Source organism: Cydia pomonella, chromosome 7, assembly GCF_033807575.1.
Source record: "Cydia pomonella isolate Wapato2018A chromosome 7, ilCydPomo1, whole genome shotgun sequence".
Lineage (NCBI taxonomy): Eukaryota > Metazoa > Arthropoda > Insecta > Lepidoptera > Tortricidae > Cydia > Cydia pomonella.
The window spans coordinates 17,449,478-17,474,406 of record NC_084709.1 but is presented as its reverse complement, the minus strand read 5'-3'; the positions used below and the strand labels follow the sequence as shown (position 1 = coordinate 17,474,406).

The 24,929-nt window shown below is 36.4% G+C and overlaps 2 protein-coding genes across 2 annotated transcripts in view; one reads left to right on the top strand and one right to left on the bottom strand.

Moving 5' to 3' along the window:
- The window catches only part of LOC133519507 (synapsin-like), a 145,153-nt gene that overhangs the window by 98,356 nt on the left and 21,868 nt on the right, over positions 1-24,929 (bottom strand). The window lies entirely within an intron of this gene.
- On the top strand, positions 13,064-14,728 carry LOC133519458 (uncharacterized). Its single transcript, XM_061853463.1, has one exon. The coding sequence runs from the start codon at positions 13,483-13,485 to the stop codon at positions 13,816-13,818; it is 336 nt and encodes a 111-aa protein (XP_061709447.1). The 5' UTR covers positions 13,064-13,482; the 3' UTR covers positions 13,819-14,728.

The window sequence follows — 24,929 nt, the reverse complement described above, 5'->3', positions numbered from 1 at the left end:
TGCTTCGTCCGTCGCCAATAAGCGCACGACCCGCCGGATGGCAAGCGATTGCCGTAGCCTATGGACGCCTACAACTACAGAAGTATCACATGCGTGTTTCCTTTGTTTAGTGGTCCTAATAGTATTTTAGTTAATGTTAAAATTTTCGCGTCTTTTTAAAAGTTAAAACTAGACAAACACATAAATGTTTAGCGTACAAGTAAAAATATTGCCAGTAAAAGAGCAATAGTGGAAGAAATAATATTTATTTAACTTACCTAGGGAAATCTACTGGAAAGGGTGGCGAATATCAACAACTGCGTGGCGGCAGGTGCAAGCTGGTGTCGGGCAGGGGGGAGTACCTACAACAAAGCAATGTAGTTAGCAGTGACATTTCACTCGTTTCGCTTACTTAAGGTGAAATCAGACGGTTCATTTTGCGTTCATTTTTGTCTTTCATTTTGGGCTCTTCACACGAAAATGACTTCATTAGTGAAACTATCCAACAGTCTTGGATATTTTCATTCGCATCATTCATTCCGAATGAACAAAAAATTAACAAGCCATTTTTTTGTTAATGGAAGATAGGCAGGCGTTTTACCACGATCTCACATAGTAAGTGATGATGCGGTCTACAGTGGAGCACCTTTAAAGTTATGCACTACGATTACACACTTTTTTTCAAACTTGGGATTTTTCAAGTTATTTCTAGCTAGGTACTCAGAATAACGAGGTATTTCGATCCTATTAGAAAAAGCGGCCAAGTGCGAGTCGGACTCGCGCATGAAGGGTTCCGTACAATTTAAGACGTATTAAAAATAAATCTTCTTACTAGATCTTGTTCAACATTTTACCACTTTGGATTTGGACACACATTTTACCACTTTGGAAGTGTCTCTCGCGCAAACTATTCAGTTTAGAAAAAAATGATATTAGGAACCTAAATATCATTTTTGAAGACCTATCCATAGATACCTTACGCGTATATGTTTGATGAAAAAAAAAATTTTTTTTTTTATGACGTATTCAAAAAAAAATACTCACTAGATCTCGTTCAAACCAATTTTCGGTGGAAGTTTGCATGGTAATGTATATCATATATTTTTTTTAGATTTTTCATTCTGTTATTTTAGAAGTTACAGCACGGCTAGCACATGATTACACGCGTCGCTCCAGCGGTATCTGGGACGCCCAGACGTACGTTTTCCACCCGGGTGCCCCACATACGCTTTTCTCACAGCACGATCCTCTCCCATCCTCTCTACGTGGTGCGTGTTTGTACACATATTATAAATCATCGGTACCCGGATATGCCTTTAATTAAACCCCGAGACCGCGGTTTATATCCAACAGTCAATTGAAACACGTGACGAGTTTTTGTACTTAGGTGCTGGTTTATTTAACTATTTGCGTATATTATATTTTTTAGGTGGGAGGTTGCATGCATTGACTGTAAAAATGCGCGTGTAAGTATAACGGGTTAGCACTGATTGACTATTAGCACTTAATTATTTCGTGGATTAGCGAAGTAATATTTTGTAAGAGGAATTCCTAGTTGAGATTTTTCCATACAAACGCTCTCGACTGATTCCTCCCTGGATTTTCAACCTAGAGCAGTGATTTTTTCAAATAAGATCAATATCATCAATATCTGTGCCGCTATGTTTTGCTTTTTTGGATTATTTTATGTTGAAGAAAGATACAGCGCCTCGAAAATCGCAAAAACGGCTAAATTGAATTGGCTGTAAAAAAAGGCACAGTATACAAATATGACAAAAAATATCCAAAAAATCAAAACATAGCGGCATAGATTATTTCTTCCTCTTGCAGTTTCCAAAATTTCATACAGATTGATTGCGTTTTGGAGGAGGAAACAGTCGAGAGCGAAACCTCGATTTTTGAGTTTTTTGCGTGTGAATTTTAGTCCGAGCTGCAGTTGTCCTTATCGCACGAATTAGAGGCGGAGACAGTTTCTAAATATACGTACACAGAAGGAATAGTGATGGGCATAACATGTTAATGGTTAAAATGAGAAAAAATACACCAACAACCAACAGTCGATCGCCGTACAAAATACCACGTAGTTCTAAGAAAAGGGTGCCACTCTGTAATGTAACAACTATTATGTACCATGGTTTCGTAATAAAGATTTAAGTATATTCTATTCTATTCTAAAATGTACCCGTAATGGTCTGTCACTTCAAACCGTTTTTTTGTATTTTTTTACATTGCAGGTCATGTAGTGCTTATGTTTAGTGCTATGTTTACTATTAAAGGCCTGTAAACAAAGCTAAGTAGGATAATAGGTACAACCTGCTTATTTTGATTAAAACATCATAAATACCCATTAACAATTTGATTGTATTGCATTGCTCACACTTGTGCGTCACAAGTAAACCACTAGATAGCAAATTTACATTACGGCTAGCCGATATCAAAATAAGGGCCATTTTGAAATGCGGCGGTTCAACGATTAAGGTATGTTGGGATAATACCGGATGTGGGTGAAGAACGTAGCAAATTCATTTCTCCCTAATTTGGCTTTCTTTTTTAATGTTGGCAACATTGTGTAAGATGCCATTTCATTGCCTCGACTGCCAGTGTCCCAGCGCCACTCGGGGATATTGGGCTTGTGCTATGCGCAATCACATAGAGCAAGGTAAATTTCGTGTATCCGATCGTCGCCCTTTTTTTTTATACTACGTCGGTGGCAAACAAGCATACGGCCCGCGTGATGGTAAGCAGTATCCGTAGCCTATGTACGCCTGCAACTCCAGAGAAGTTACATGCGCGTTGCCGACCCTAACCCCCCGCCCCTCGTTGAGCTCTGGCAACCTTACTCACCGGCAGGAACGCAACACTATGAGTAGGGTCTAGTGTTAATTGGCTGCGGTTTTCTGTAAGGTGGAGGTACTTCCCCAGTTGGGCTCAGCTCTAGATCTGGAATGACATCCGCTGTGCTGTGCCCTACCACACAAGGCGAGATGACATTCACAGTGCCCATACCTCTCTTTTTGACGTAGTTTAAGGACATACCCGGGTCCAGGCCCTGTAATTTATTTTGTGTATTGTGATGAAAATGTGTTTGTTTTTGTAATTGTGTTAATGTATAATTTCGTTTTAGATGTTTATTTATAAAACAATCCAATCAAAAACAGACCTAGGATTGCTGTAGACCAATATCCAATTTTGACCCTTCCAGGTAAAGATCGGAAAGAAACAATACGATCTTTACCCATTTAAAAAACAACAGTGTAGGTAAAATTTTAAATTTTCTTCAATTTACCTACTTAATTATCACATTTATTGTTTTCTTGATCACACTTTCGTACCCTTATTATTATCCAGTACCAACGCGACGGTAAATCAAAAGGAAAAGATTTAGGTAGTCTATTTTGTATGTATGTGTATGTACACCTACTTACTGACAATGTCATTTTTTTTAATTTCCGCTGCCCAAAGGCTGCCTGGAGATTGCGTTTTAGCGATTAGACCGCATGTTGTTTGGGTGGCTTACAAGTTAGTATTTTGACAAAACTATGAAAGTTACAAGAAATCAAACATAAAACTAACATGTATACCGCCGAAGTAGACCTAATATTATGTAGTACGAAAGTACCTACACATACGGATGCATACGTAGATGCGAACGCACACATATATAGTTAGTTTCAGATACAAAATAGAGATAGCACTTCGAAATTAGTTTCCTTAAAATGCTTCAAGAGGGCTCTTTTTTCCTATATATTTTATTCTATTACTTTACTCTTTGCATACGATCCTTACATTTTATGCAAAAAAGATTGTATATCAACTATATATATAATTGCAATATTTTACCGTCAAAATCGCAATTGTTAGCACATTGTTTACTTATCAAATTACCTTATGACATAAGTATCAAAGTTTGAGAGCCAACCACCACCATTTAAACCAACTTTTATTCACCATCCGATGTTACCCCTTGATGGCAAAACACTTGTTACCCTAAAAAAAGTATGTTTCATCTTTACACGTGTACAAAACTAAAACCTTTATATATTGAAGATTACCAAAATTCAGGCCGAATCTACGGTTATTATTTAACGATTTGCTCTGTACTTCAAGAATCTGACACGATCTAGAAAAAAAAAATCGCGAGTTCTCTCAATTGATCCCAAAATTGTCCGGCATTATCCCAACATACCTTACCCAGATTGTCATTGCGATACGTTCTTCAATAAGACGGCACAAGTTTAGCCCCATCGTACTACTACTACTATTTAGATTGTAGGTTAACCATACCTACTTAAAAAAATTCACAACACACCATGATCATACCCAACTTATTGTCACGGATAGGTACGACGACCGAAGCAAGGACCTCATTCTTTTTCGTAGTCTTTATCTGAATTAATTACTAGATACAGTATAATATAATAAATAAATAATCAATATAAATAAATATTATAGGACATTATTACTCAAATTGACAAGCACCACAGTAAGCTCAATAAGGCTTGTGTTGAGGGTACTTAGACAACGATATATATAATATATAAATATTTATAAATACTTAAATACACAGAAAACACCCATGACTCGGGATCAAATATTCATGCTCATCACACGAATATATGCCCTTACCAGGATTTGAACCCGGGACCATCAGCTTCGTAGGCAGGGTCACTACCCACTAGGCCAAACTGGTCGTTAATATAATAATTAAAAACAATATTATGTGATAACATCAAAAACAACTTGTGTCGGGCAGCGCAGGATGAATTCCGGCCGGCTCGCCGGCAATGTCAACAGAACGGCGCGCAATGAGCGGGCGCTCGCGTCTCGCATCTGTGTGCGCGCACTCACACTTAGATAGCTCCCGCTCCCGCCCACCGCAGCGCGACAGAAACATAGCTTCAAAAATTCGAGATTTGAAAAGTTGCTCAGCTAGGAATTGCTCTTATTCGCCATCAAACTGTTTGCTTTGTTGATGTGGTGGCACAATCTTAGGCTTTAAATTTTTCTGTCGGGTTTTCATTTAACTTAAGAGAACAAACAAGTAAATGTGAAAAAATACAATCATTTTGTTATTAGCGGCATGTTATAGATATAGGTATGTTATAAAGCGATACCACGTACACCTTACCTACGTAGCTAACGCACAAATCATAAAACTCGGGATTCATATTAAACTTACACAGAAAAGTGCTGTAGTATGAAATAAATACAAAATATAGAAAATTTACTTTCTTTTAGGACCAAATTCAACAAAACTTCCACAAAATATGCTTCTCGCGACCCTCTAGCCTCGAAGACAGTTTCTCTCCTTTTGACGTTGAAACGCGGGATATTTTCTCTCCCATAGTGCACTTGTGCTACGAGTTTCGAGAGTATCCCGCGTGGAACTGTCAAACGACAAAATTATGTCGCTTTGACATTTGTCCGCGAGACAGCGCGTTGTCGCGCGCGTCTTATGCTACCGATTTGCGAGAAAGCTCTATGTCGCGGCGTTTTCTCGCCTGTCGACTGTCGCGCCCATCATGTGCTAGCCGTGCTGGGGGGGGGGGACACACATTTTACCACTTTGGAAGTGTCTCTCGCGCAAACTATTCATTTTAGAAAAAAATTATATTAGAAACCTCAATATCATTTTTGAAGACCTATCCATAGATACCCCACACGTATGGGTTTGATTGATGAAAAAAGATTTTTTGAGTTTCAGTTCTAAGTATGGGGAACCCCCAAAATTTATTGTTTTTTTTTCTATTTTTGTGTAAACATCCTAATGCGGTTCATAAAATACATCTACTTACCAAGTTTGAACAGTACAGCTCTTATAGTTTCGGAAAAAAGTGGCTGTGACAGAATCGGACAGACAGACGGACATGACGAATCTATAAGGGTTCCGTTTTTTGCCATTTGGCTACGGAACCCTAAAAAGCGGCCAAGTGCAAGTCGGACTCGCCCATGAAGGGTTCCGTACCATTTATGACGTATTAAAAAAACTACTTACTAGATCTCGCTCAAACCAATTTTCGGTGGAAGTTTAATGTACATCATATATTTTTTTTAGTTTTATCATTCTCTTATTTTAAAAGTTACAGGGGTGTGGGACACACATTTTACCAATTTGGAAGTGTCAATCGCGCAAACTATTCAGTTTAGAAAAAAATGATGTTAGAAACCTCAATATCATTTTTGAAGACCTATCCATAGATATCCCACACGTATGGGTTTGATGAAAAAAAAAATGAGTTTCAGTTCTAAGTATGGGGAATCCCCAAAAAAATTTTTTTTTCTTTTTTTTGTGAAAATCTTATTGCGGTTCACAGAATACATCTACTTAACAAGTTTCAACAGTATAGTATAGTTCTTATGTTGGAAAAAAGTGGCTGTGACATACGGACGGACAGACAGACACACAGACATGACGAATCCATTAGGGTACCGTTTTTTGCCATTTGGCTACGGGACCCTAAAAAAGGTGTCCCAAAACTTCCATATATTTTACATTCCTTCCATTCCGTTACCATCATACAAAGTATGAAAAATGGTAAGGAATGGAAATAAAAATCTCTGGACACATTTCACACTTTTGATAAAAGGCACTTAGCACAAAGAGCTAGAAAATAAAATATCGTAAAATTACCAAATGAAAAAAGTGTGTGCAACTTTAAACAAAATGATTAAGTATTCGGTCCTAGCTCTACTAGGAGCAGCTATAAGCCCCGAATGTGATTATCACTCGCTACTCTTGTTGTTGTTGTTGGTCCTTGGGCACCCCGGAGGTGCAGAGGGCCTCCACAAGATCCTTACACGCCTTTCTATCTTGAGCAACCGTCTTGGCCTTGTTCCAGATCTGTCCTACCCTACGACTCGCAGCTCGTTCTGGGCGTTTGCGGGCTCATTTTCCGCCTTGAGGCCGCCACTCAAACACTGTTCGCATCTCCTCTTCGAAGGGTATGTCAGATCTCTCTCTATTTCCGCAACGCTACTTCTTGGGCAATCGGAGGTTGTCGGTACATACTCCACAAATCCTCATTTCTTATGGTCTTAGGCCAGAAATTGCGGAAGACCGACCGGAGGGCCTTATTAACAAACACTTGTAGCTTGTGTGTCTCTTCCTAGTATGTAAAAGGTGTGTATTTCGCACTGGCTTTAAAGCGCACAGATAACTGTTAAAATGCACTTAGTAGATAGATATTTCTTTAATAGACGATTTAACTGAACTGATAATTTTCGCTGTTACAGCTACAGTCGTTACCAACCGGTAACCATTTTGAAAGCATTTCCAGACGTTGTAAACGTTGCAATAACTATTTCGTGTGGGACAGTGCTAGTTTTATTAACTTTTATTAGATTTCCCAAGCGCCTTAGTACCATTGTATCGTAAAAGAATACTCAACATCTGGTGACCCTTTCTTACTCTTTTTTACCGAAATGTGTTTTACGAATAGTGCAAAGATAGAGGGGTGTACGATTAATAGCTATTTTGCAAACATGTATGTAATTTTAGTAATTTCTTTACAAAGAAACCTTAACCAAAGTATACATTTTGTCTACTTGACTTACTTCCATAACATTTAACTTCCTTTAACACTCAATATATTTTTATTCGCTATACGATTCAGGTTTGTCAACGGCATAAATGCACGTCATTACTCATTATATTGAAAGGTTATACATTCACCCCCTTATTCATAAACGTGTACTAAAGTTACGATGCCGCTAATCATCGTTTTTCCCTTTCCGACGTATTGGTATGATGGAAAGGGACAAACGATGATTAGCGGCATCGTAACTTTAGTACACGTTCATGAATAAGGGAGTCAATTGTTAAGGATACTGGAACATTTTCATTATCATAATCATCATTATATCAGCGGGGTAGTAGTCCACTGCTGAACAACGATCTCCCACAACGGACCTTCACAATTTACCTACCGCGATTTGATGAAGATTTTGAATATAATTTAATAGTTTGTAACTTCCAATTTTTATAAATTTTGTGACACTCCTATTTTACATGATATCAAACGGGACTAAGTTCATAAGGAAACTGGCTGTCTTATATTCTCTATAATATTCTTACTAATATCTCAAAGTCCCAGTCCTAGTTAATGTTTGCCTGGACATTCGACTCACGCTTAGTAAGCAATGGAAATAAACGGCCAGAACCTATCACATTCCCCCATCCTACCCTACTTTGCATGCAAACTATTGTGATAGCCTGTATGTGCGCGTAATATTGTTCCTCTTCAACTCACTTCATAAGTAAACTTGTTTATTTTCCGCACAATTTAGTTTATACTCAAACCTTCAATAATCAGACCCATTCGGTGCCTAAGATTATGTGGGTATAGTATTTTGTAGATATTTTACGCTAAGCTTCTGATTCTTCTGCGCAATATCAGGTTACAAAAGGTGAGGACAGCGAGAATTTGGGTAATAGGTAAGAGGCGAGGGCGTCTTAGGGGTTGGTAAGTAAGTTATCTCAGGCGGGCGTCTTACAAAAACTAAAGGTCAGTCACAATGTTTCATAACAGGGAGGGATTCTTCTCCTGTGCCGTAAATGTTTCCAAGCTTTCAAGTAATTCTTAACTTAATTTTATGTCTTCCAAATTTGATTTTTAATTTAATGTTTCTGGAGGAGGTTCAATAAATACCAGAATGTTTTCCCGGGAACAGTGGGTACTTAGAGGCCAGTCACAGTGCGCGCTGGCTCTGAGCCAGACCCGTGCCGACAGTCGACGCACAATAATTCTGCCCGTTACACAACTCCCTGGGGGGCTGTAGCCCATTACTGGGCCATTGGCTTCAGTTTCGTCGGTCGCACTTTCCCTTAAAATTTAAACAGATCCCAGATTTATACGCCCCGCGAGCAGTGCGACTGCTGCCAAAACCTTTTACGTTTGTAATTTTAAAAGCTGTGAAAAGTTTTCTGGGTCGCGGGTAAGTTTTGTTGACGTGTCCTGTAAACAGTTAATGTAAGGTATAATAATGGTTGGTAACTTGAACTGAACGACAACGATAAGCAACAAACGTTAAGTAATATGCTAATCAGAATTTTTGTCCCCTCACCCTGGTTTCATGACTCATCAAGATATCAAAGTCAATATATTTTCACAAGACTAACGTAAGACTGCGTGTTGTTATTAAAAAAGAAAGTGGAACTCGTGCCCTTGGGAAAAGTGGTGAGACGTGGAAAAATAAATGAGGCATTCCTCCCCTGAGGTATATCCTGAGTGAAAGTGCGTGCTCTCGATGAAGGGCTTACGAGGTGCGTTTACGTAGAATAGTTATTATTGCAAGGACACAAATAGATGTAAATTTTTATGTTGATTATTAATGACACATAATATAAATTCCGCTGAAACAAGTTATAGGATAATATAAATAAAAACTACTACTCAAGTAGTCCGAACTAAATACATGTACGACATAATACGCCCTAACCGTAATTCAGCACTCCTTTCAAAAAGTGTCGTATGCATGAGTAGAAAGATATTTAACCGACTCCCCATAGATCATTACCACCACCACCGTTGCCCTTTAAAAAAGAGTGTTTTAATGGCCAGTTAAACAGTGCTTCTATAGCATAAATGACTTTTTACAAAGCTGATACAGTATAAACTCTAATAGATAGCGACACTCAAGGGACCGGACGTTTTTTGACGTTATGGAGAGTTTTCGTTATATAGAGAGTAATTAGTACTGATGTCAACTAACTATAGCCAACAAATGTCGACGTTACAGGCAGTGAATCGTTACGTTATATGGAGTCCACAGCCACAATAAGAATTATTAATAAGTATTCAATACAATTTTGTGATTAAATACGTGAGTAGTAATATGTTGTATATTGAAAGTAGTAACATACGAGTACATGTAAGGCGAACCTAAATGGTCGCGTACTGTGCGGTTTAAGAGAAATTTCCTCCCGCGAACGCTTCGGCTGTGGAATGAGCTTTCTGCCGAGGTTTTCCCGAGTGGCTACAGTATGGAGTTCTTGAAAAAAGGAGTGTACAGGTTTTTAAAGGGTCGGCAACGCGCATGTAATACCTCTGGTGTTGCAGGCGTCCATAGGCTACGGTGACTGCTTACCACCAGGCAGGCCGTATGCTTATTTGCCACCGGCGTGGTATAAAAAAATGCATACAGTAAATTTCATACATACGATTTTTAGGGTTCCGTAGCCAAATGGCAAAAAACGGAACCCTTATATATTCGTCATGTCCGTCTGTCTGTCCGATTATGTCACAGCCACTTTTCCGAAACTATAAGAGCTATACTGTTCAAACTTGGTAAGTAGATCTATTCTATAAACCGCATTAAGATTTTAACACAAAAAAAAAAAAAAAAACAATAAATTTTGGGGGTTCCCCATACTTAGAACTGAAACTCAAAAAACCTTTTTTCATCAAACCCATACGTGTGGGGTATCTATAGATAGGTCTTTAAAAATGATATTGAGGTTTCTAATATCATTTTTTTCTAAGCTGAATAGTTTGCGCGAGAGACACTTCCAAATTGGTAAAATGTGTGCCCCCCCCCCCCCCCTCCTGTAACGTTTAAAATAAGAGAATGATAAAACTAAAAAATATATATCCCTGCAAACTTCCACCGAAAATTGGTTTGAACGAGATCTAGTAAGTAGTTTTTTTTAATACGTCATAAATGGTACGGAACCCTTCATGTGCGAGTCCGACTCGCACTTGGCCGCTTTTTTCTAATAGGATCGAAAGACATCGTTATTCTGAGTACCTAGCTAGAAATAACTTGCAAAATCCCAAGTTTGGGGGCCCCCGTAACTTCAAAAATAACAGAATGAAAAATCTAAAAAAAATATATGATATACATTGCCATGCAAACTTCCATCGAAAATTGGTTTGAACCAGATCTAGTAAGCAGTTTTTTTTTAATACGTCATAAAAATTTTTAAAAAAATTTTTTTCATCAAACCCATACGTGTGGGGTATCTATGGATAGGCCTTCAAAAATTATATTTAGGTTTGTAATATAATTTTTTTCTAAACTAAATTGTTTGCGCGAGAGACACTTCCAAAGAGAAAAAATGTGTGCCCCTGTAACTTCTAAAATAACAGAATGAAAAATCTAAAAAAAATATATGATATACATTACCATGCAAACTTTCACCGAAAATTGGTTTGAACGAGATCTAGAAAGTAGTTTTTTTTTTATACGTCATAAATGGTACGGAACCCTTCATGGGCGAGTCCGACTCGCACTTGGCCGCTTTTTTGTCTTGTATTTTCCTCAAAGCGCTCTAGAATTTTCTGAACAATGTGTCTGCGTCACACTGACATTTTCATATTCCTAAACCTTCATCGGTAACCACATTACCAAGACTCACAATCACAATCCTGGCGGAGAGCCAACGCTGTGACGTCCCGGCAAAGATCGATCCTGGACCTGTTATTCAACACGCTTAGTAGTTACAACGCTTCAATAACCAGTACAAATCTAACTTCCTAATACAGCAAGGTGTTGCAGGCCTACGTCAAACTGGTACGGTAGTGATTGAGCTCACTGTCAAGCATAAAATGCCTTGTGAATTGGAAAGCAAGGAACGCTAAATACCGGTATGCCGTATTCATGAACCACTTACATGCCTTCTGTATGTCTTTTGTACAATTCACGTATTCCCGGGAGGAAGCCTGAGGCAGGAGTAAAATAAAATAATTTAAATATGTGAATGTTTTTATTGTAAAATGTACAAGTACACCCAGCTACAAAAGTGTATGGCCACTTTATGAATGAATTCTATTCATAATGTGTCCATGTAATTTTGCAGCTCGCTGTCTATCGGTGTAAACAAGATTTAGTTGAATAGATTGTGTAATAAATCCTAGTAAGTATCAAATGGTTAGAATATCCTAAAAGTCGGCTAACATGGTACCTCTCTGGCGCCATTCACTGTAAACTGTAACTTGAAATAAAAGAAAACCTTTTTATGTGTTTCCTTTTATTAGTCAGACTTCCGCTTGTATTACAAATTACAAGCTTTCATGCAACGGGCCCCAATGAGTTTCAGCGAGTCCCCATTTTAATACAAACTCGTAAAGCCTGAGCTTCCGAACGCCTAATTTTTCTACTTATGAAACAGCATCCTACCAACAAGACAAGACCGCCGCTGTCTGGGCTTTGACCTCATTTTGGAGACCTTTCCCTGACCGCACATAACCTTAACTATTTAGTTAATATTAATTAGCTCGTTACCATCTTGGTGTGTTTACGAAGATACCGAAAAGTTTTCGTTCAGCAAAAACCCGCACATAAAAGCACTCGCAAAAATAAAACACCACATAAATCAAACAAAACAACACAACAAACAAAAACAACACTCGAATGAAATATATATTAAGTACCTACATTCAGAAGGCTTATGTAAACAACCTCTTAAGTATTTAAGTGAGCGAAAACAGTTGATTTTCGATTAATTATTATGAAATTTCCTCGAGATAAGTTTACGAAGTTTTCTTCATATAAGTAGAATGACTCATTAATTTTGGAAAAGGAAAAATAAGGCATAAGCCTCGCTATTTAGATTTTTGCAAATATGCTCGAATTAACACATACGAATGTATATTCGTCTACGAACTCTGCGATGTACCTACACTTAAATAATATATGTGTACAGGATGAATCTTGATCTCGAAAGTTAGAGGTCTTTTTTCAATGCGAAAAATATTTGGAAATTGTTCGTCATTTATGTTCATGATTAGGAAAGCTATTGACTTACAAAGCGATTCAAAATTCGTCTTCATTTTATGTTCTAACTGTTCTCCATTAGATTGTTATTATAATTCATTGACGCTTATAAAAGTCAACAAATCATTGCATGGTTTTTCTTTGAATTGAAAGTAGGTTAGTGACCTAATTACATCTCATTTGAGTCAAGAAATTTATGTAAACAAATCAAGCTCCACTCGACCGATCAAGTAGCTCAATTAATGATCATGATAGTCCCCTTCAATGATCAATGTCATCCGTAAATATTCAACAGCTACAGGGCTACCCGTCAATATCAATTGTATCGTTATCAATGTTATCATATTATTAAAATTGACAGGTTGTTAAATGGTTCTCGAGATGCTACAAGAATCAAATAGATTTTTTGTCCTGAAATTCGAGTAGTAGTTCACAGCAGACATGACATAAAATATTAATTTTTTCCATATTAAATAAATTTCATATGACGATCCCTTGCTATAGCTGGAGAATCAATGCCAAATTTTTTAAACCAACTGCACCTTGAGTCGGAGTTTGATACAAAATAGTACTTGTACTAGTATAAAAATCGTAATGCTTATAATTGACCATAGAGAGAGAACTGAGCGAATTATATAAAACTTTTGGCACATCCCTAGCTAGAAGGATAATAAAATCGTTCGAGCGGTTGATTGATAGAATAAATATCTCCCGAACCTATAAAAGAAAAATTTCGACGCGTTTCCTGCAGTTCAACTAACGGCACAGCTTGTAATATTTCAAAAGAAGATGTCCTCATCATCGTCATCATCCTTTTCACACTCGAAGAATTCGGCGTTTACGCCCTACAGCCGGTACGCCGACAAGTCACCGTGCATCGTACCAAAGGAATGGAAAGAATATCCACAGCAAACTTTGAAGACAACACTCCAAACCAACCTGGTCAGCCATTGGAACACCTTCAGAAAAGTAGAAGGCGCAGTTGTACAAATGGGTGATGTAGCAGCTAAGCTGGAGTACAATGACAAACGGTTGTGGATGAAACGTTATGGTGATGTCAGAAGTAAACCACACCCTCAAGAATACGCTCTCACTTACGTGGACAAATACGGTCCGCAGAAATAGAGGTACAATGTTAATTATTGATCTATTGAATTTATGTAATCTTTTCATGATATCTTTTGGTTGCTGGACGAGGCGTAGGCAGAATGCTTTTTTAAAAGATATTCCTTGTGATATTTTCTTTTATTTTATGGTCATTTGAATATATTTTTTATATAATCGAGAGTCTTCTTATTTGCATCCCATCCAAACGATTGATAAACTCTACTCGGTGATCGAGGTAAATGACCGCTCAATTGACGACATGATACAGCCATTCACAATCAAAACTATGGTGCTAATAGTTATGAATGAAAATGACCTTCTAGTGATGAAGTGTTAATTAAATCGTTAGAGCACATGGATTTCGCAATAGTATTTAGGGCGATCCTCAATTGACAACTTGTAAAATTGGAATCCAACACGTGCCATTAGTCCGTAGTTAGTAGAAATGGAAGAACAAAAAGCACAAAAAACAATATTTATTCATTTTTCCAAATACATTGATCACTTTGACCCTTCTTCAGACCAGTGGTATCATTTGCTATTTTCTCAAGCTCACGACACACCAAATGAAGTTCAAAAGACTTTTCACTTTCCTGAGATTGTTGTGTCTTTTGAGACGCTGCTACTGATGTCCATGACTTAGCACGAACTAGTCCGGATTTCCATGGTGTAGAAAAGGCGCCACGAATTCTTGCGCAGGATATCCTGTTGCGACCGATGCTCAAGTAGGCTCCAGTCGCAGTTTTTTTTGCAGCAAAGTATTCAGCCATTATGATTTTATAACAAATGTCGTGGACAATACTGGGCACCGACGTCCTTTCAGCTGAAGCACAGCAATCGGAATGTGATACTACTATGATGACCTACATTTTATACTTCTGTTACATGGAAGGCAAACGAATTCAATTCCATTAGTTAAATGGGGGAAATTTTATACCCCAACACTACCCAAGAGCATTAAATGAATTTATGGGTAATTAAGTTTACGACTTCGTGGAAAAGGTGTTTGAAAAATAAACCTATTAATTACAGAGTCGCGTTAAATGTCACTATCGATTGTCTGCCTTTTTACGACTATCAATTGGTGCTTCAATCGAAAATTGAATTAATAAAAGTCTTCTATTGGCTGACTGTTAATTGAGTACGTCGACAAATATTTAAAAAAAAACTTTAGCCTCTTTACTTTTCGCAGCAAGTTATATTATTCACAGTTCATGTGTCAAGCGACGCCCTGTTGAATATGAATGAATTTAATTGGCATGTTCCCAAAATCAATTACCGTCTCGCAAGCCACTTACTGCTTAACGACTCGTGACGCACGACGACGCGCGGCACGTAGGTTGCTTTCTGCTCTAAAAAATGTTTTCTCACTGAAAATGTAAAACCTGCTTTAGACCTAATTTGGCACGAGTGAATATAGTCCAGGTAGTTTTCGACAAAAGGTGCACCACAAAGCAACTTACTCCAGCCGCGGAGGTGTCACGTAGTACGATATCTTATTATTTTTCTTAGAGGCGCTGACATTGTAGTCTGGCCAGGACTTGTCGCTAGAATAACTTCCGCTAAATGTTCTCTTTCGGATGCTGCTTTCTTCCTTTGGTAGGACTATTTCGTACATGTACGCCCCAACTGTTTCTCTGAAATCGAAAACGAAACAATAGACGTCCCCGACCTAGAGTATCGTCTCTGTTATAGTCAATGAAAGTCTCAAAAGTACTTACGCTTTAGAGATTTCCTGAAACACATACACTGAATTATTGTTGCCCTTCCGCGTAACTAATTTAGCAGGTATGTCTCTTACTTGGAGAATAGAACTCATGAAATCACACCGCTCTATTATTTTTCTGGCCAAAGTTAACACTAATGTATCTATGCCGCCGAGAGGCCATTTTGAAGGAACTAGGATATCCTCTGCTAATTTTACATACATAGTACTCATTGATGTAATAATGTTTGTTTTCTTCTCCTCACAAAGAACAACTGTTCACCTCAAGCTGTTAAAGCCAAATGACTTTCGGGTAAAACTAAAATCAATATCAGTTGAAATAAAATATTTCATCGTCGCAGGATGTATAAACAAAACATAGGCTGCATGCCAAATTTTCTTTATTTCCTTTATCATGACGTACTTAAAGCATTTTTTTGACATTATTTATAGTCCTGTCACACAACTACAAGACTGAAAATATTCCATTGCGTAAACGAGATTCCTTCATCAATCTTCACTTTGTGATATGCAATAGAAGTCTCCTTCTGCTGATTATACTAATTGGCAATGCGGAATTTTAACAAAACCAGCTTTGAAGTCTCTAGTTATTACTATCATTCAAATTCTTGAGAAAGATCTAAGAAACTTTCCAAAATATTTTAAGTATTATGACTACTAAATTTAATAGTTACAACGCGTCTTTAAACAAAGAACCAGCTTGATGGCTTTGGCTATTAATAAATTCATTACCAACTTCAACACCACGCAAACAACAAAAAACCGGCTACTCGCTAGACAAGATCAATGTCTACTGGTCATAGAAGTAAACAAACCTGACCTACGATCATCGTTTGCTATTTTTGAGAGTGTGACGGGCTAGTTGTGTGCTCTATAAGTTTGTGATTCTTTATAGCTTACCGAATAGTAGTCAGTTTGTAAAGGTAATAATTTTAAATTTTGTTATTCAAAAGCGGACATTTATCGTGCACTGGTCCGAACTGGCTCACCGATGAAAATTCATCACTGCGAATGCACTATGTTCTTGAATTCAAGATGATTAAAGTCAATTAGTTGATTGACCGGTGGAATAAAAAACTGGCTCAAGTATAAAAGCTTGAATATAGACTGGACATATTTAAAAGGAGAACGCAGTCGCAGATAAATCGACGTACTTTTAAATCGCGAAACAATGTCTACATCTCCTGCACAAAATCTTTACTGCACTAAGAAAAAACAGCATATAATCCCTAAAGAGTGGAATTCTTACCCTGCGGCGGCTCTGGATTGTATCGTGTACAGCAGCTTGAAAGAACACGCGACCTATCACAAGACAGCCAAGGGCGCTACGGTTACAGTTGGGGAGGTGTCAGCAAAAACAAAAATTTACAAAGACTGTATTTGGTTCCGTAAAGAGTCGGACCGGTCCAAGGCGCCGTACGCTACTGACTATTGTTTAACATGGATTGATAACTACGCTTGCAAGCATAAGTGAAATTTCGTCGTGTTTAAAATCATAAGTGCTTTTAATAGATTGGTATTGGTTTAATAGGCTGTGATCGACAGGTCTAATTGTTGCATTATGCCCAATCAAATGTGCTTTTGCATCAATTGAGTGTTGTTTTAGTTTTGAACATTTTTTGTACCAAGTTATTCGGTTATTAAACTCTGTGACTTTTGCGACCTTAGAGAAGAATTATTCAAGGATATGTTTGAAAAAATGCATGTGTAGCAATGTATACATGTAATTTATCATATAGAAGTGTATTATAATAACTTAGTCAATAAACTTCTTTTTATTTAGTCATTTTATTGATAGAATATTATTTTTGACGTTACTTTAAGAAGTTTCCCTTTAAAAATAGCATTTGCAGTTTAGAACAAGCAAGACATGGATAGTATGTAGTTTACTTACACAAAGAACTTAACCAACACACTTTAACACTTTAGAGTCTTAGAGTCGATCGTATTTCTTAGATGTAGAACTTTTGAAAAAGTTAGACCACTGTGAACGTGAGTCTGCTGTCTCAACTCCGGCTGATGAAGTAGCTGCAGATTTTCCAGACGATGGAGTTATCTCGAAAGAGTAGAATGCTTCTGTTTTATCAGAACTCTCAGCGTCGTTCTTCGACAAGCTTGTCGTTGCTGCAGCATCATGAGACTTAGCTCTAAAGACCTTCTTTGTTTCGTTATACTTTTGTCTTACACGATCCATCTTCTAGTCCTGGAGAAAATCACTTTATCATTAAAGAGAATAAATTTCCTTCAGAACCTAAGTTTTGCTTTAGGGTTAAAATTATGATACTAAAGAATACTTTCGTGATTGTCCAACAAATGGTTAAATAAATAGTTAATTGCAAGAAAACTTACTCAGCAGAAAGATTCAAGGTTATGTTGTCTCAGTTCGACTGGTAAACCAGAAATGCAATATGGTCATAACAAGCTCTTTTATATATTATTAGAATATGGTCAACAAAAATGAGTCATGTTAAGTCAATGGCATTTCGGCAAAGACGCAATAAATGACTAGGTTACAGACCTCATGATTTGATCATAATCTTTAACAAAAGTTTATTGACTTCAGAATTGTGTTGTTTTTATATTGCGTAACGGTTGCAATCAAACAAAACAATTAGCATATCATATACTCGAAACATAAAATACTCACGATACAATTTGAGACACTTGAATTACAACTTGTTCATTTTCACTGACACTAATAACTGTTAAGTATTGTGATGTCACAGCTGACCAGTTTGCTGTCGGTAAGGTAGTTCTTCAACTTAGTCAGATGACTCAGAGATGGAAGTAGTGTCTGTTGTTCCGGATCCTGAACAGTCACTGTTGTTGGGCGACCTTAGTACCAGATATGCAGTTTTCTTTTTCTCCGCGATATATGACTTTGCTGGCTTACTTCCTGAAGTTTTTGATAGAGATACTTTTTGAGGCGTACTTTTTGAGCTAGTTGACGCTTGCTCTGAATTATAAGATTTTTTATAATCAAATTTCTGTTTTCTGTCAGAGTTTGCTTTTTGACTATTTCTTTCTTCCTTCGCCGCACTATTCACTTTCGCACGAATCAGCTTTTTGATCTCGTTACATTTCTGGTTCAAGCGATCCATTTTAAATTCGCAGTTTTATTTATGCAGCGGATGTGTAGATCATCACGATGAGAAACAGACTGGTTGTAAAATAAGAAATTCTATGACCGAAGTTATTATTTACAAGCTCTATAAATCCTAATCCCCACTCGCAAACGAGTTTTTGTCTCTGTACGCGCGTCATTATCGCACAAGAACTAACATGCAGATACGAATTTATAAATACCGTGTCTAACTTTACTCCAACTTGTTATTTAAATATAAAGTGGATACAATCGTAAATAATTACGACAAAAAATAACCAAAGCTAATGCTAATAGGCAGTTAGAATTGAAACACCTTTTTATTCCTCGGCGAAACATATAGTGTGCTCTGATTTTCTAGTAGTTCTCTCGCCTGGTGCAGCTTCCACAATCTCTATACATTAGACTTGTAAGCAAATTTGCTGCAAAAGGTTACAGCTGGTCTCCAGCAGATGGAGCGGATTGAGTCAGCAGATCCTTGGATCGTTTTAGTTTTCCAAACAAGAAACAGAAGCAATAAATCTTGGATGTCAATTTATAGTCCTTGAGTCAGAAAAAATCAAGTTAACACCCTATTTGTATTTCGAAGGTATAACTGATGGAATGACTTTACATTTTTATGACACTGCCATATCAATTAAATTTCGGAATTCATTTCCATGGCGCATAATGTTTACGATATTGTTATTGCAATGCAGTAAATGCGCAGTTGGTTGGCAAAGCATGGGCCGCTGAACTCATAAACTCGATAATCAATCAATGATGTCTTTGTCCGATCGACTGGTCATTAGTCACAAGATATTTCTGTCACAAAGAAGCATTCTCACATAACGTTTGAGCAAAAACGTAACAATGAGTCTCTGTCTGTAGAAGGCCAACAGACTCATCTCAATTGAATCGATTTCAAGTGCTAAATTATCATTGGGACTTGTTGTTTTAATTGAAACTATAAGAGCTATACTTCAATTCCAATGAAACATTCAATTAAAAACTACACGCAATACGACAATATTTTATTCTGTATCACAATTATGCTAATGGCTATGACTAAATTATGGTAATAGCCTAATTTATACATCGCTTTATTGGTATTTCTACCATATCGATCGATTAAATACTGTGTTACTGGTAAGAATCTTTACTATTGACGTCTAAAGAGCCGTTTGTATGAAACTTCTTTATACGACGCGCCATTTTAGTCGTGAGATACACACTCGTCGAGAATCCGTTGATACATTCTGTAGAGAAAAAAAACGTATTAGAAGTAAACTTACAAAATTTAATAACGAACAGACTAATTCGCAACTCACCGTTTTACTTTAGTTTCGTCAGTGCTTATATCAGCTGCTTTTCTTTTATTGATACGGGGAGGGAGTTGATAACACGATACCGTGTAATTGCCAGCGCAGGAGCAGTTACTCGGCCTGGATTCTCCATTAGTTCTGCTGAAATGCTTCATTTTGTTGTTATTTCTATCTTCAGACCACGTAATATCGTAAACGTAGGAGCCATGCATGTCTCTGAAATAAAAACCAAGTCATTACCTTGTTAATTAGCGTAGCAATATTGATTAAGGTGATAGGACTTACCCATGGGGTATTTTTTGGAAGACATAGAAAAACCCCTGCTGATCGACGTATCTGTGCATCTTGGCCGGGATGCCATTAACTTGCAAAACTGGATCATCGTAGTCACTCCGGTCGATTATTTCCTTCGCTAAATTCAGCACAATCCTGTGTACCCGACAAACGGGCCATTCGCATGGCACTATTATGTCTGGGGCTAACTCCACAAATTCTATGACCGCGTCTTGTTCCATTTTAAATAATTATTTCACTTGAATTTACTAACAATTGTAATGACTAGACACACAAGTGCCCTGAATTCAAGCTCGATATTTAATGCACTTTAATTAAATCGGTCTCTTTATACATCTGACGACGTAGACAACAAAGAGCTAAACAAATAACGACGCGATCTACAAGAGAATTTCACGTGCGCAGCACTGCTGATTAACGACCCATCGATCACTCTCGATGCATGTTGGACTATCATGTTTCAAGGATAGTGCGACGTATATTATTTGTAGCAAAAGCTAATTTAAATGACTTGGATGAAAACAAAATCGTGACTAATATTGAACATAGAAGGCTAATTATTATATTGTTCTACTTGTTGCGACCAGTTATCTTTAGCCTGTGAAAATTCGTCAAACGATAAACAATTTGATGTTATAGAAACCATAAATATTGCATTTCGGCTTAATGACAGGCAGGTCACTGCGAAAATCGATTAGTCTTTCAAGGTAAATGATGACGTTATCCAAAGAGTGAATTTGCATTGTCATTTATACAAATGTTAGTTAGTATAGTTATTGTATTCTATGTTTTTGCATGATGATACTACATTGTTCAGTGTAATGAACTTGACCGACACAAGCTGTGTAATTGTAAACAAATCAAAACAAATGATATGTATCAAAGTACTACTTGCGAATAGCCTGACATCTAAAGCGTAGGTGGCGGAGCAATTAAGTGCAACAATTAGATATGTGAGGGCGCTCGTGTTAATTTCTGTTTGTTAACTACACATGCCTTCATGATGAACATTGTGAACACATGCGTAGTAAACCTACACAAGTTAATAGCAGTAATTATCATTGTCTTCTGAATGTTATTATTCTCTAGTTATTAAGATATGTGAGATCATATATTCTGCGCCTACTTGACATTAATTACATTCATAAATGATTAAAGTTTATTGTTTCTTTTATTATAAAAGCGTGTTAATGGGAGTACACGCCGTATTAAGGTGAAACCGTGAATGGCTTAAATCAGTTATTGTTCCTAAGTATTGGCAGAGTTACAAACATACAAGCTCACAAACAAACAAACATACAGGTGAAGCTAATAAAAGTATGTCAATAATAAATATTTAGGATGTATAAAAATGCAGACCTATGCCATACTTTTCATCACTGTCAAAGTGCGAATACATTTTGGTGCGAGTTGTTACGGACAAGAAATAAGGTTTTAAATAATTTTACTACATGAAATAGAAGTAAAACACATTTATGAAATCAAAATATTTTTATTAAAAAAACTCAATTAAGTTAATCAATGACAAAAAAACGTTAGCGAAATTAGGTAGACAGAGAGTAGGGTGGTAAACATAAATTAACGAGAATTTTTTTCATTCGAGGGCCGAGCATTTTCTTCATTTTTTCTCATCGGGCAGCAGCCTTCATTATTGTAACATGGAGTATTGTTAATCTTCGAATAGTCTTTCGGGTCCGCCCGCAGATACGCCCGTAAGGTAGGGTAGGAATTTTCATACGAAGTTGTACTCTGTAAATAAATACAAGTAATTAGACTCTCTTATGCAATTGTTATCCTTTAGGCGGTTCGCAAGTGACGACATATGATGAAACTGTATGTCGTTAATCAGGTTAAGGAAAGTTTTGCCTAATTAAGAAATTAGTATACTTGTAATAAGAATACTAAAGTTTTTTACTTATAGGTATAAGTTTAACTGTAAAAAAAGACCTCGACTTGGTATTTATATTAGTAAAATACTGAAATCAAGATGGCTGGGTTAACTTCTAATGGTAACACAGAATTTGGCTTTAGCCTTATACCAAAACTTGTTATTTTCAGGGTAAAAAGTCAAGAATATGTTGACTGCATGCTAGAAAACTCTTTGTTATACTAGGTAAAAACTGTTTGTTTATTGTCATAGATTTTAAACACGAATAATATTAAGATATAATTAGTTACAAATACCGATTATTTGACTACTGAAACACTAGTTAAATTAATTTAGTGTGCACGCATAAAGTTAAGTAGATTGTTGGTGACATTGTTGGTTAAAAAATTGCTGTACTTACTGTATACTTCTGGGTTTTGGTTGGCGAATCCATTATCAGCTCTTTCTGGACAATTGCTTGAATAAGGGAAGAGTCTGAAAGAAGAGACAGAAAAAATAAAAAATCAACCCTGGAACACTCACGAGAAATTTGGCAGTATGTTTAAGGAGATCCACGCGAATTAGTCAAGTTTTTAAAACTTCCTAAAAATTCGTAAATTTAATCTAAGTAGTCTAATAATTAATAAAAACATCAAAAAACAGTAAGTTTCCGGGATATTTAATGAAATAATTAGTTTTAAAAATTATAATTTTTACATGCATGTAAATGGACATTCCACAAGCCGTGTATTTAATTACAAATTTAATTCAATTAACGATTGTGAAAAAATTTTATTTTTATTGAATTTCATCGAAAAAAAAATAAGCTTTCAGATAAAATAATAAAAAAAGTAGGTTTCCGAACATTTTACAAAGATATTTGATATTTTTTATGAAAAATCACAAGTAACTTCCGTTTTTTAAAATCTTGTATTGGACTTGACAACACTGCTTGAGCAGTTAGGCGGCGCATAAGTTACCGCGATTTTTAAAATGCTATAACAAGATCGAAGTTATTTTTTATCATTTTTAGATTTATTATAAAATGCCTCACATGTTCTTTTTTTGGTAGTTTTAATAAAACGTGAAGCAAATTCACCAAAATCTGCTCACATTATGCCGGTTTATTTGAGACATGTTTACAAACAAATAAACAAATAAATTTAAAGGTTATAATTCAGAGTGCTATATTTTTTATTAGTCAATTAAATGTTAATAATTATTTAGGAAGTAAATTTTTCGGAAATTTTGTCAAAAAAACCATCATTTAATTTAGTAATTAATTTTAAGATACATAACAAAAGAACACATAAGGATTTTTCTTTTTTAGACATTCTTTACACTAGGAGGGTACTTGGATCTCCTTAATGTCATAGTTAAATGATATAAAATAGTCGAAAGAAAACTTACTGGTATTTTCAAAAATAATTTTGTCGCTGCCGTTACGCTCCAGCGACAACCATATACTGTTTAACCCCATGCAAATCGCTAGTATTTATACGAAAGCAATCGCGGTCGAATCAATAACTTTCAACTATACAGTTGGCATTTGAGTTTAGTAATCGTAAGCCCACCATAAAATAGAGCTAAAATTATCCATAACATTTGGAGTAGTAAATATTTGGCAAGAATACTTGTTATCTAGTCTGAAGCTAGTCGTATATTAGTTGCGCGCGCGACTAGCCTTTCTATAACCATCTACAGGAACAATACAAAATCTCTAACAAAGACAATTGTGGAGAAAGACTTAGAAAAAGTACTTTTGTATGCAACTCTAATGTAAAGTGAATTTCAGAAATTTAACCTCTTTACGATTCATTAAATTATTTTTAAGGAAATACGAACAAAATAGGTCGATTTAGTTATTATTCTAGAAAGGTTTATAAAATATGCATTCAGAGCTCTCAATGTGTAAGTAGGCTATTAATTTATGACAGAGACCTTTTCGAAGTTACAATGTCTGTTGTCACCTGAGTAACAGTGTTACTACGTAAAAACTCGGTTTAGAAGATCTTTGTATCACAATGATACTTGCAAACAAGTAATACTGAATCGCATACGCTCAGCGTGTAACTGCGATAAGGTCACAATAGACTATATGGCGTAGGCCGTAAGCTATAGGTCTAGTGAGTGTGGTCTCAAGTTCGATTCCTACCTACGGCGATTGAATTTTTAATTGTTTTAACAAGTCTATGTTAGATGTACATGGTTTGTATGGTGAATTTTTGTAAATACTAGCCTTTTTTATTATTAAAAATGAGAGATGGGGTAAAAAAAATTGATTAAAAAATGTATTATATTTCTAAGAATAACTTATTACATAAAAAACACTTTTAGATAAACTTAATTTTATATCAGCTCCAAATCTGTTTGACTAACTCTTTTAGATCTCTAGCGACTTGCGTTGACACAGGAATTGATAAACAATTGCTTATATGCGGAAACATTGAAAAATAGTTACAATAGGACTGGCAATTCATAAGTTTATTCCCGTACGGTGACTCATTAAATTATTTGGCTTAGATCAGTTTTGACTAGACAAATATTTTGAGGTACCGAGATTATGACCTAATCTCATAAGGGTCTTCAACTCTCTTTCTTAATACTGTATGCCTCGGTTGGTTTGCTTTCGGCCATAGTTGTCGTTGAGGTCTTTCAGCTGTTCTGTTATTCAGTTTCATTGCCACTTCAAGCCGTATGGAAATCCTGTTCAGCGCAGATATCTTCAGTTCACTGCCATCTTGCTCATAGCCAAAGATACTTTTGGCATCCAAGGACACTAAAAATAAAAAATCAATGTTAATACAGTCAATTTTAAGTTAATATGAAAAAGGA